This window comes from Phallusia mammillata, chromosome 2 (assembly GCF_965637545.1).
Source record: "Phallusia mammillata chromosome 2, kaPhaMamm4.hap1.1, whole genome shotgun sequence".
Taxonomy (NCBI): domain Eukaryota; kingdom Metazoa; phylum Chordata; class Ascidiacea; order Phlebobranchia; family Ascidiidae; genus Phallusia; species Phallusia mammillata.
In genome coordinates, this window is record NC_137253.1 from 704,011 (window position 1) to 716,427 (window position 12,417).

Genomic DNA, 12,417 nt, shown 5'->3' on the forward strand with positions numbered 1-12,417 from the left:
TGACTCGAACCTCTACTGACTTGACTGGTGACTCGACTGAGAGGACTCGTTACCCAACCCTGCAAAACAGCGACAAAGAGCATAGATACTACATAGATGTAGTATCTATGCAAAGAACCCCAACTTAACTCTCTACGATAAACTCGAAAATCTCGTATTTTAAACCTATCTTAAAGTTTATCTAATACTCTCCTTTTATGAAACACTTTTGTTACTTAAGGAATCTCCCGCAGATATAATTAAAAAAGGCAATGGAATTGCTTGTTATCAGTTGAATATTCAGACTATTTCATACAAACAGGTAAAAAGCATAAATCATCGTGGCAAGTGTGCACATAAAACAGTAAACGCAAGGGGAACAAACATAAAACCCTAACGTTCTGTTCTCATGTCTGGCACCTTTATGGCGGTTTAAACCATATAGCTCACCGACCAAAAACTTCTCTAAACAGCAGTTAATACAAACTAATCAAGTCAAAAATGTCAATTAATCTGTGTGGCAGTTACACAAAACGCGACCGGAGCAAAGAACGCGTGTACTGGAAGAAATTGCAGGCTGCAAAGTTGGAAGTACGTGGTCAATTTTGTCTGATAGCTTTTGTGTCATCAAGAAAAACTTATAAAATAGTTTGTTTACGACATTGGGACGCTGCAGTCAGGGCAGGCTGACTGTGGAACAAGTTATTTATAGGTACCTGAGGTGTATAAGGTCTGTTTTGTTTTTTAATTCCTGTTCGACTCCTGCTCCGGCTGATCTAATTAACGCAAACTCCGGCAATTTTTTTCAAACTGCGGCTTGTGTAGACCTCTGTTGTCTGTACGCCTTTACAATACTGTGTGGCTGCAGGGCGTTTAGCTCCATATTATGTGATGGAGACCATAACGTTTCAACGTTGCGCAGCTATTTCCAGCTTGGTGATTGTTTAAGTGGAATTGTCTCGCTACGTGTTTGTTCACCAAGCGAAATACTTAACTCCGGGTACCTTACTAGTTACTATATCCAGTATGTGATATGTTTTCTATAGTTTGTAGTTTAACAGTTGTTATTGCGGGAAATCCCCAGCAAGCAACGTGCATCAGAGCTGGAAATGTATAAAAGTGCAAAGCAAATTTTGTAATTTCTTCATAATTATTTGTATTAGAAGTAATTTTTATGATTTGGCGAATTATACGAAAGCTTGGGAAAATTTGGTTCGTAAGATTGATTGTTAAACCGACGCCAGCCTGTTTAGCCAAACAATAATCATGTGTTTTAATTTTTCGGCGTTGACATCTTGTAGAATTCAAGCAGTGTGCTAATTCTACCTTTCAGTCTCTTGACTGGCAGAATAAGATAGCCGGTTTCAGATGCACTTTATTTTCAGTGATTTAAAACGGATTTTTGACCACCTTATTTAAATAGAATCAAAACGTCACAATTACAAACAGTCCAAACAATTTACCTTATATAACATAAAACTATCCACCTCAGCAAAGTTTAATACAACACCACAGGTTTAGATACTGCTGAAACAATGACTGGGCTACACGCGCAGAGACAAAAAACCGAGAAAGCAGGACGCACATAAAGTTGGCAGTTATGTCGTCACAATGAACGTATAGGTCACGGGTTACAACGGCGGGAAAAGTTCTTGCTATTGGGGAGCGTTACTGTCCGTTACATACCGGCCCCTAAATAACGAACGTGGAAACGAAGTTATTTACACAAAACGACATAAGGACAGAAACGAAACACAACAAAGTTACGCTGCCTCAAGTAAGCACAACTTGCGAATATCGCGCGTATATACAGCCCTCGCAGTGCGAACGCGAACACTTCTGACAGCTCCTTCACCATCAGGGTACACCTCTTCGACAATGCCCTTTGGCCAGGCACCCCGCGGATTCATTTCGTCCACGACCAAAACCAGGTCACCAACCCCAAAGTTTTTAGTTGGGTACCCATTTCTGGCGCAGCTGAAGTATTGGCAGGTAGTCGCGAAGCCACCTCTTCCAAAACGTATCTGCCAGCCACTGGACTGTACGCCACGATCTCCGGTAGCCGTCGGCAGTCGCGAACTTGTCCGGAGGAAGAGAACAGTCCAATTTTCCTATCATTAACATGTTGGGAGTCAGTGCTCGCAGATCCCGAACATCATCACTAAGGGCAGCTATCGGTCGGTTGTTGAGAATGCGCTCAACTTCTGCGAGCAACGTACACAACGACTCGTCGGTAAGCGAAGCATTGCCAACGATTGCTTGTAAAATTCGGCGAATAGAGCGGATGACGCGCTCCCAGACACCACCTTGGTGGCTTGCAATCGGGGGATTAAAGTGCCAGTTTGTCCCTCTTTGACGCAGATGGCTATGAATAGCAGTTTGATTCCATTTTGCCATGCCTTCACGAAGTTCACGTTCGGCACCTACGAAATTGGTGCCGTTGTCACTAAAAACATCAGAAGTAGATCCTCTTCTGCTGGAGAACCTGCGAAACGCATTAATGAAAGAAGAGGTGTCCAGCGAATGAGCCACCTCAATGTGTACAGCCCTGGTACACATGCAGGTGAATACACAACCATAACGTTTGACGTGACTCCTTCCTATCTTTACCAGAAAAGGCCCCATGTAATCAACTCCCACACTGGTGAATGGTGGGTTACCAGGAGTAATTCGTTCCTTAGGTAAAGCACCCATGATCTGTGATCCGGCCTTGGCGTGGCGTAGTTTACAACCTTTGCATCGGCGAACCACACGCCGCACAGCTGAGTGCCCTTTAACTATCCAATACTTCTCGCGCACAGACGCGAGCACGTGTAACGTTCCACAATGACCTTCAGTGTGATGGTAGTGGTTGATAATTAAGTCCGTCACGTGGTGACGGTATGGCAAAATAATCTGGTGTTTTTGATGCTCAAATACATCTGACCTCCGCAGTCTTCCTCCAACGCAAATAATACCGTTGACAAGACAGGGCGCAGCTTGCACAACGACGAACGATATTTCGTTGAGCAACAATGCTGCATTGCCTCTTCAAAGCTTTTACATTCCGGCAGGCAGGCAAGGTCGGAGGGAAACGCTTCTTGTTGTACCAACTGTACAATAAATTTTGACGCATTTTCCAACTCTTGTACAGTCAGTACTACCGGGTTAAATCTTGGTGCATCCGTAGACCTATTCTTGGCATATTTCCAAAGCATACAGTCCTTAAATCGGCCCAACCAAGCGATAGATTTTTGCAGTTTATTCCACGAAGAAAAACGCTGCAACAGCTGTTGCAGTGGCGTTTCATTGGCAGTCATCTTTGTAGTGCATACAGTATGTGACTTTATTTCGAGGTCTGTATCAGCTACAGAAAATACGGCCGGCTGATCGGGCCAGGAATCCTGACAGTCCCATAAAAAATCTGGTCTGGCTTTAACAAATTCGTTGGGCATTAGTCCACGCGAAGCAATGTCCGCAGGGTTATCTTTGCTTCCAACATGTCGCCATTGTGATGGCCGCGAATGCTCATGAATTATAGCGAGGCGCTTCGCAACAAAGGTCTGAAAACGACCAGCAGTATTGTGTATGTAGTGCAGCACAGTTGTCGAGTCAGACCAAAACAACACATTGTCTACGTCATAGTCCAATTCTTGAACAATCATTGTCCCTAATTTAACTGTAGTTACAGCAGCGACGAGTTCCAGTCGCGGTATTGTGACAGGTTTTAAAGGGGTCACACGAGATTTTCCAAGCACCAACGAACAGTGAATATTCCCGTTTGAGTCAACAAAGCGAAGATAACACACCGTACCGAACCCGGTCTCGCAGGCGTCGCCAAAACAGTGCAGCTGTGTTGAAACGATGACTGCATTGGGAGGTTTGTAGCAACGCGGTATAGAAACGTTTTTTAATAAAGGTGCGTGGTCCAACCAAAGATTCCAATGCTCAACTGCACTTTCGGGCAGTGGATCGTCCCAATCAAGCTTCTGGTTGCAAAGAGACTGCATTAGCCGTTTCATAGGAAGCATAAAGGGTTGGATAAATCCAAGTGGGTCGTAGACTTGACTGATCATTGAGAGCATTCCGCGACGGGAATGATCAGTCAAGTCTGCTGTCGAGTTGCTAAGAAATTTCGTCAGGTGAAATCCTCCCTCACGCAAAACCTCGGTTATGTCCCTGATTAGCGCAGTGGCTTGCGTAACTGACGACGCTGATTTGAGGCAGTCGTCGACATAAAAAATTTTCAAAATGGTCTCAATAGCATCATGCGAAAACATGCCGTTCTGGTCGAGCGCAGCCTTACGCAGCGCGAAGCTCGCGCAACTAGGCGATGATGTGGCACCAAACAAATGTACCAACATTTGATGGTCCACTGGCGGCAGACTTGTATCCCCGTTCGGCCACCACAGAAATCGAAGTGAATCACAGTCCTCGGGCAAAACCCTAACCTGGTGAAACATGCCCTTTATGTCAGCGGCAAGGGCAATCATTTCTTGGCGAAAGCGTAATAGCACTCCGACAAGGCTGTTGGTAAGGTCAGGCCCTTGCAGCAACTTGTCGTTCAAGGAAGTTCGTTTGTAGGAAGCGGCACAATCAAAAACGATTCGGAATTTGCCACCCGTCGCGTGATGTGGAATGTACCATGTTTGCTTTGTACATGGCAAGCTATCTGGGGGAATCTTTCGAGCAAATCCTTGTGTCAAGTAATCCTGCATCTTTTCTGTGTACCTTTCAAGCAATTCCTTTAAGTGTGACAAGCGTCGTTCTGCCAAGCTCCTGTTGTAGGGCAGAATGGGTTCAGGCGATTTCCAAGGCAAGGCTATCTGGTAATGTCCATTCACTTTAATGACACTGTTTTTCATGATTGAAAGAGCTCGTTTGTCATTAAGTGAAAGTCCTAGGTCACTTGAACGTTTATCTTGAAACTCAGTACTGTATAATTGCTCCAATTGATAATGTAGCTTTGTGTCAGCGTGTATGTGATTTACGTTCGCGTTCTCAGTGTCCTGCATTTTCCCTGGGCCAAACAAACACCAACCCAAACCAGTGCGAATAGCAATGGGATCGCCACGAGATCCACGTACAGCCTCATGTTGCTCGTGAGCCTCGTAAACATCGGCTGCGACGAGCAAGTCGACATTCGGACAGTTTATTGTAGAGAACTTGAGATCCCGAATGTGCGGATACCGCTTTATATCATCCACAGTAGGAATGCTGCCTTGTAGGTTGGGTAACTTGGGAACGACCCTAACATCCTTCAACAAAAAACATGAGCCATCGTTCAGGCCTTGCACGGATAGCGAAACTTTTCGACTGCGCAATGTCTGCGTTCCGTTTACGGTAGTAATTGTCAAGTTGTCTTCAACACTGCTTAGTCCCAGTTTCTTTGCCAATGCTGCAGAGCACAATGACGTGTCTGACCCGTCGTCAAGAAAGGCATGTGTGAAATGGGGTTTACAATCTTTATCCAAGACGGTAACTGGCACGACCTTAAGTCGCACAGAGTGAGTTCGCAGAGTAGCAGCGGATATTCCAGGCAGGGCGGATCTGTTAACTCCCGCTGAAGCGCAAGAAGATTGCTCTGATGGGCTGGAAGGTTGCGCCCAATGCAGTAGCGTGTGGTGCCTTTTCCCACAACCGTCTACATGACACACATAATTGGATGTACATTCGCCCGCACAATGCTTACCGGTAGGCTCTTAAAGGCCTCACATTTCCACAGAAAATGTGACGACCCACATTGGGGGCATGTAAGGGTCCGTCCCGGTAGATCGTGATTCACAAATGAGTCTTCACCGGACACTGCCGAGTATGTAGCTGCGACTCGACCCGGGAACTTGCCTTTATTGGTAACTTGGCTCTTTGACTTACGTTCCTCGTCGGAAATAAACCTCATCATTGGCGAGAGTGTATCCTCTACCAACAATTCCAAAAGATCCAGCAAAGTTTGAAAAGTCACAGGTTGATTTCGTAAACGAAGTTCGGATGATTTAGTGATGAACCGTCTAATTGCCCTCTGCGGCAAGCGCTGAACAACGGCCTCAACATTTTGAGGCAGATCGAGCGTGTATTTACAGTCCCACTGACTGAATAACTTGTAACTTTCTGCAGCTTGTGCACGAAACTGCCGCAAGCCTTGGAAGTCGCTATCCTTTAATTGTGGGCGTTGCGTCAATCTGTCCATATGCGCTCTTACTACAAGGTCTAATCTCCCATGTCTCCTGTGGAGTATATCCAATGCCTCCCTGTATCCTAATTCGGGAGGCATGCTTTTGCATTCCAAAATGTTGGTCAGAGCATTTTCAGTGCAAAATTCACAGAGATATCCCAGTTTCTCAGCATCAGATAAATACGCCTTGTTTATCTGCCGAACGAAGTCGTTCATAAACTTGTGATAGTTAATAGGGTCGCCGTCGTACTTCATCAATGACAGTTTCGGTAAATTGAAACCTTGTTTTATAGTTTCTGCAATTACATACCAATTCTCAGTGGTCGGCGGTGGACCATGAGGGCAAGGTTTTATTGCTGCATATTGATGCTCCTTTTGCAATGTGCCGGCCCCAGTGGCTTATGCGCAGGTGGCAACCACAGGACCGAATCCCTCTGCCTTCGCTGTGAGGACTCGAGAAGGCCCGACAGAAACCTGTGACTTGGCTGGCGCAAGTGGTTTGTCTGTCGAGTTCACATTCGTTGTTCGTTCTGAAATAGCTTTCGATGGTTGTTCATTTTGGGCACGCGTTAACGCCTTTGTATGCTTATAAATGTTAGGCGTTACTTCCTGATTGTAGTCCTGTGCCTTTGCAGAAACTTTTGCGTGTTCCACTAGCACTACAGGGTTAGGCCTTTTGATCGGGGTATGATCCCATCCATGTGAAGACTTACATGAGTCAAACTCGCTTGCTGTATCAGCAGCAAACTCGGCCAACTCGAATTCTTCTTGTGCTTTGTCTAACTCTATTTCCAGATTTTGTTTTCTGGCTTCCAGTTCCGTGTCCAAATTTTGTTTTCTGGCTCTCAGTTCCATGTCCAACGCCTTGGACCTGAGAGCACATCGCCGTTTAAGTTGTTCCAGCCTCAATGCTGCAGCTTCGGCTTCACGGCGAGCACGCGCGCTGGCAGTGCTCTTGACACTTCGCACAGAACCTTTAACAGATTGGACGCCTTCATTAGCCGGTTCTTGCCTAACAACATCAATCACGTCAAACAGTTCCTGCGATGTAGAAGGAACATTTTCTCTCTCATCAGACATTTCTCTAAGGACTATTGCCACAGCAAAGCAAAACCGTTTTAAATGATGTAGAATTCAAGCAGTGTGCTAATTCTACCTTTCAGTCTCTTGACTGGCAGAATAAGATAGCCGGTTTCATATGCACTTTATTTTCAGTGATTTAAAACGGATTTTTGACCACCTTAATCAAATAGAATCAAAACGTCACAATTACAAACAGTCCAAACAATTTACCTTATATAACATAACATTATCCACCTCAGCAAAGTTCAATACAACACCACAGGTTTAGATACTGCTGAAACAATGACTGGGCTACACGTGCAGAGACAAAAAACCGAGAAAGCAGGACGCACATAAAGTTGGCAGTTATGTCGTCACAATAAACGTATAGGTCACGGGTTACAACGGCGGGAAAAGTTCTTGCTATTGGGGAGCGTTACTGTCCGTTACACATCTTTTAGCTCAAATTCGCAAAAGCCTAAAAATTGGGATGGGACTGGAACCCTCAACCTTAAGATTGTAAAGCCACATGCTTGATCTTTTGTGAAACTTTGCTGAAACGGATTTGTAAAAAGAAAATAAGCATTTTTACTTGTAAAATATAGTGCAATAACAAAAAAAGCGAAAATCTTGTAAAAAAACGGAAATAACATTCATTTTTCATCAAAAAGTTTTAAATTTGATGGCAATTTTCAAATTTTAAAACTTTTAAGTCCATGCACTTTGTCATCAAACTTTTCTAGGAAACTCATTTTTAACGTAACTGCAAACTGTATTTTTTGTTAAAGCAAAGTTTTTTACAAATAGAAACATTTCTGCACAATGTTTCAATCAGTAAAGCATGTTTTTCTTGTGATTTCGGCGGGCAAAATGAATTTTCTTTCGCGATGTAACTTGCAACAAATCAGATTTTCTTCAAACAACGCAAAGTTGCCAGATTCAAAACAACAAAAAGTTGTTGAACAAAACAAGATTTTTGAATCTGCTTTGCGCAAACTGGATGAGATGAGCCGAATGTATACTTGGAGGGGGAAGTTATTGTTTGCATCTTTTGGTTTTGTGATAATGGCAGGTAAACTACTAAGGGATATGTTTTATTATCGAATTCTGATTCTATGTTATTGAGGTCCATACATTGGTATTATAAGACATACTATGAACATGTTTAATAGCTTACCGCCTATTCACTAGAAATAGTTGGAACTGTGTTGTACCACCATTTGTAATGTTTTAGGGTCTCTTGCTCATTCTGGGTGGCTCTAAGCAAGCAACTTTCCAAGTTCAATAACAAAAAATGAGTATTTTGTATAGCTTGACAAAAGTTAGATATATGCTTGTCTGAAATCTGTGACTCAAACCAACAGTAGCTGTTATGTATAGGACACTGTTAAATATTCAAAAACCAACAACAAGAACATCATAAAAACTCGAATAAAACTTATTGTACATGAGGATATGCTTATTTCTTCAAAGACGAAATGCGTGACATCATGGCCGAAGAAGTTTCAACAGTTGCTAAGCGATCTCTAGACAATGAACATCTCTCGAGCAGAACAGAGCAACTTTTAATCTTGTCCACAATTTGTTACAATGTAAAAATATAACCCACTGAAAATGCTGATGAAATTTTAAAATTCCTTGTTTTTTAAAAATTATTAAGGATATTTGCCACAAACATCATTTTCCAGTTGGAAATCTGAAAAAATGTCATAATGCAGCAAAAAGTTCTAGATTTGACAAATATTAAAAATATTCCACAAACTGACAGATAATGTGCTCGTCACAGAAAAATAGTGTTGGTGCAAAAATGGAAAATAAGTTTATCATGGCACAAATTTCAAGAAGAAAACAACAAACCTTGCAAAGTTGCACCGACCAAACACAACCATCTGTACATTTTCAAACCAACAAGTTTCCACAAGTAAACTCTCGATAATTGTCAGAAGCTCGGATATAATCACATTTATCACCAATTTCTCTGTGGATTTTGCAAAAGTAAATGTGACATGTAAAAGAACAATCGGTAAAATCATTTGTGATTAGTTTATAAAAGTTTTGGTCACTAACATTAGCATTGTAACAATTCAAAATTCACCACGTCAAGTCAGTACCTAACTACATAAGCTTGTGTTTATAAAATATCAAAAAGCATTGGAAGTTTCGAAAGATAAACATTTATAACACTACTGTGTTAATTATATTTTATGGAAGAAATTAGAAAGGCTGGCTTTTCTATAGCGATTTTGCAGCAACCACATACATAAAAAAATGTTTTTTACTTAAATTTTTGTATCTGAAAATGTTTACCATTGACCTACAATGGTCCCCGCTGTGCGGCAGCCATTCGACCATTTAATGACCTTTTGACACAGTTCTTAGTGTTAAACAATACAGTTTTGCGTAAGTTAAACATTACTCAGGTATTGTTTCTCAAGTTTATCTGTCAAAAGCAAAAAAGCTATGTTGTGACAAAAAATCGATTAAACTGTCTTGCGATACCTGCAAGTTGACCTTCAGTAACCCCTCGTCATGCAGCGACCAAGCTGACCATGAAAGTTTAAAGACAGTTTATCGCAGCTGATGAAGACATCTAGTATGTTACAGTTATGTTAATTCACAACAGGAATGACAAGTCAGTTATCGAGTTTAATCATGTCAAAGGTGTAAAACCTTCGCTCAAACAATAAAGTGCATACTAATGTAATAAAACATGTAACATTGATGGCAAAAACAACTCATTTCTAATCACCGAAAATACCACCTAGTAAAGCGTTTGTTTGTGCATCCAGCAGAGACCTCCTGCTCTGCATTAAACCACCAGGGTGCCCTTGGGGCTTCTGTGCTACAGTATAGCTGTCGAATTTAGTCATCATTGACACACATTAATTTATTCAGAGCTTTAAACATAATTGTTTGTCCGATTGAGTTAAAATGTAAATACTGAACAAGGAATCCACAACAAACAACAGTTTAAAAATCCAGCACTGTAGGGCTTGTATTTTTGGAGTTTAAGGGGTGAAACATGGATAAAACTAAAAGTTACAAAATACTGTAGAACTTTACATTGCACCAACCAACAAAAGCATAAAACTCCAGAATCATATACTTTAATTAGTAAAACCGTTTATAAAATTGCACATTTTGGGGGCATGTGGGTGAACTGCTGGGTCATTCTAAGCCAAACTTCAGGAGGATCATATTTAACTAACATGTGTGTAAATCTTTCTTGACCAAACACATGGAACAAACCAGCGTTAGACAGAAAAAAACAGACAAAACAATATGTAACCCCTTTAGAATAATATATCATTTTTGTAAGAACGATCCAAACAAACCTGGTTCATCTACTTTTCACTCTTCTTGCACATGAAAAGTTTTCCTACTTTTTTCAATGAAAACTTTCCGATTTAAATAAAGCCTCATCTAATTCCATTTTGTGTTTGCTGTTGGTAGATCATGTCACTGTATCAAGAAAAATAAATTGGATGAAAAAGATTGAAAACAAACAACTTGACACTTCCAAGCATCAAGGGAATATTTTCACCTTTTTTGGTGTAAAGTAAAGAAAGCTAACTCTATATTGTAAATTATTGCCACACTTAAACACAGGTTTACTTGCTTGTTTGCATTACTATTGTTTACAAACCCATGTGTTAATATACAGCACAATATTACATAGATATTGATTACAACTTACTTCTGTTTCTCACAACAAAGTGTTTGGTCAAAATTTTTTTATACACCACAAGATTTCTGTATTGATTGCAGTAGCTGGTATTGCACGTTTCTCCTTCAAGTGATTGTCATCACAAATTTTGACTTCTTATTTTTTTCCCTTAAAAAGAATTAAACTAATGTTGTAAAACAGGACATACGCGTCTGACACAAACAAACAAAGCATTTAAAATATTTTGTTCTACACTTCACATTTTATAAACACACCAGTACTACGTGGAACATGCAGAATTTTGTAAGTGCTATAAAGTAATTCATGCACATGCAGTGGAAAGGGGTTTAAAAGCAGCCAAAAATGAAAAAAAAAACTTACCTTTATTAGTAACAACGCCCGCAGTCAAAGTTTGCAAATTTTTTTAAGTGAATTCTGACAAACAATAGAATTTGACGCTTACGTGATGTTTCACCAATGCAGCTTTTATGCAATTCTATTTCTCATTTATATAAATGACTTACCTTCCATTACCAACTTCAAAACAAACCTATTTGCGGATGACACAGCTCTCTTCATGTCCAACAAAAACGTCCAACTATTAGAGGTTGAAGTAAACCAGCAACTAAACAAAATAAGCCAATGGATGTCTTCAAACAAGCTCACCATTAATACTTTAAAAACTAATTTTATAATTTTCCCTCAAAAATCAATCTCACAAAAATGCTTTAGCGTAAGTTGTGGTCAACAGAAACTAAACCAAGTGTCCCATACTAAATACCTCGGAATGATCATAGATGACAAACTCTCTTGGAAACAACATGTTGCATACCTTGCAACAAAGCTAGCCTCCGGGTCAGGTATGCTATTTACGCTTAAAAAATATTTGCCATCAACTTCATCAAAGCCTGTTTATTCAGCTCTTGTCGCAAGTCATTTGACTTATGGCATTGTGAGCTGGGGCACGGCTACATCCCAAACTCTACATCATCTAAATGTTCTTCACAATAAGGCTGTCCGAAATTTAGCAAACGTATCATACAGAGAAAACCTAAATCATGTATATTCGAAAAGTCAAATTCTTAAAATTCCTGACATGTACAATTTTGAACTAGGAAAATTTATGTTCAAAGTTCACAATAAGCTACTGCCTCCTGTCTACACCTCTGCCTATACTTACATTAGTTCAATTCACAATCATATAACACGTCAGTCTGCCACTAACCACTTTTTCATCAAACGTATGTCCTCAACAAAATCACAGGCAGCATCTATTTACCAAGGCCCAAAATTATGGAATTCCATTCCTCATTATATAAAAAACAACCCTCTTCGTTTGTTTAGCAAATTATACCCTTCGCCATCCACCAGTTGCTGTGATAATTATTCCCTTCGCCATCCACCAGTTGCTTGCCTATTATATTTTATTTGCATGCAATAACCGCGTACGCAACTGAAAATAAAAATGATGATGATGCAAGTAATTTCGAAAACTAATGGTTTAAAATTGATATGACACTGTATGGCTCTTTAAAACAATTAGTTCCTGTTGTAAATT

The 12,417-nt window shown here is 40.7% G+C and overlaps 1 protein-coding gene and 1 long non-coding RNA gene across 3 annotated transcripts; both read right to left on the reverse strand.

Annotated features, from left to right (window-relative positions):
• Positions 1–1,929: 1,929 nt before the first annotated feature.
• On the reverse strand, positions 1,930–6,385 carry LOC145215524 (uncharacterized). The gene is made up of 3 exons (XM_080084219.1): positions 5,701–6,385; positions 2,937–5,602; positions 1,930–2,874 (listed from the first exon to the last, which is right to left on the reverse strand). Exons 1-3 carry the CDS (start codon positions 6,383–6,385, stop codon positions 1,930–1,932), a joined length of 4,296 nt encoding a protein of 1,431 aa, XP_079940345.1.
• Positions 6,386–8,741: 2,356 nt separating this feature from the next.
• LOC145213993 (uncharacterized) lies at positions 8,742–11,326 on the reverse strand. 2 transcript variants are annotated; one of them, XR_013856941.1, is made up of 5 exons: positions 11,241–11,324; positions 10,890–11,027; positions 10,528–10,654; positions 9,050–9,170; positions 8,749–8,888 (listed from the first exon to the last, which is right to left on the reverse strand). It is a non-coding gene; the product is annotated as an uncharacterized LOC145213993 (long non-coding RNA). The 2 variants fall into 2 exon arrangements; XR_013856940.1 differs by having other exon boundaries at positions 8,742–8,888; positions 9,050–10,654; positions 11,241–11,326.
• Between the last annotated feature and the right edge of the window lie 1,091 nt (positions 11,327–12,417).

Excerpts from the sequence above, each read along its gene's own strand:
- LOC145215524 (XM_080084219.1), bottom strand. The coding sequence starts at position 6,385 with ATGAAGTACGACGGCGACCCTATTAACTATCACAAGTTTATGAACGAC. Across the intron at positions 5,603-5,700 it reads GACCCTTACATGCCCCCAAT|ACGGTTGTGGGAAAAGGCAC; the intron begins GTGGGTCGTCAC and ends TGTGTCATGTAG. Across the intron at positions 2,875-2,936 it reads TGCGCCCTGTCTTGTCAACG|ATTATTTTGCCATACCGTCA; the intron begins GTATTATTTGCG and ends CAAAAACACCAG.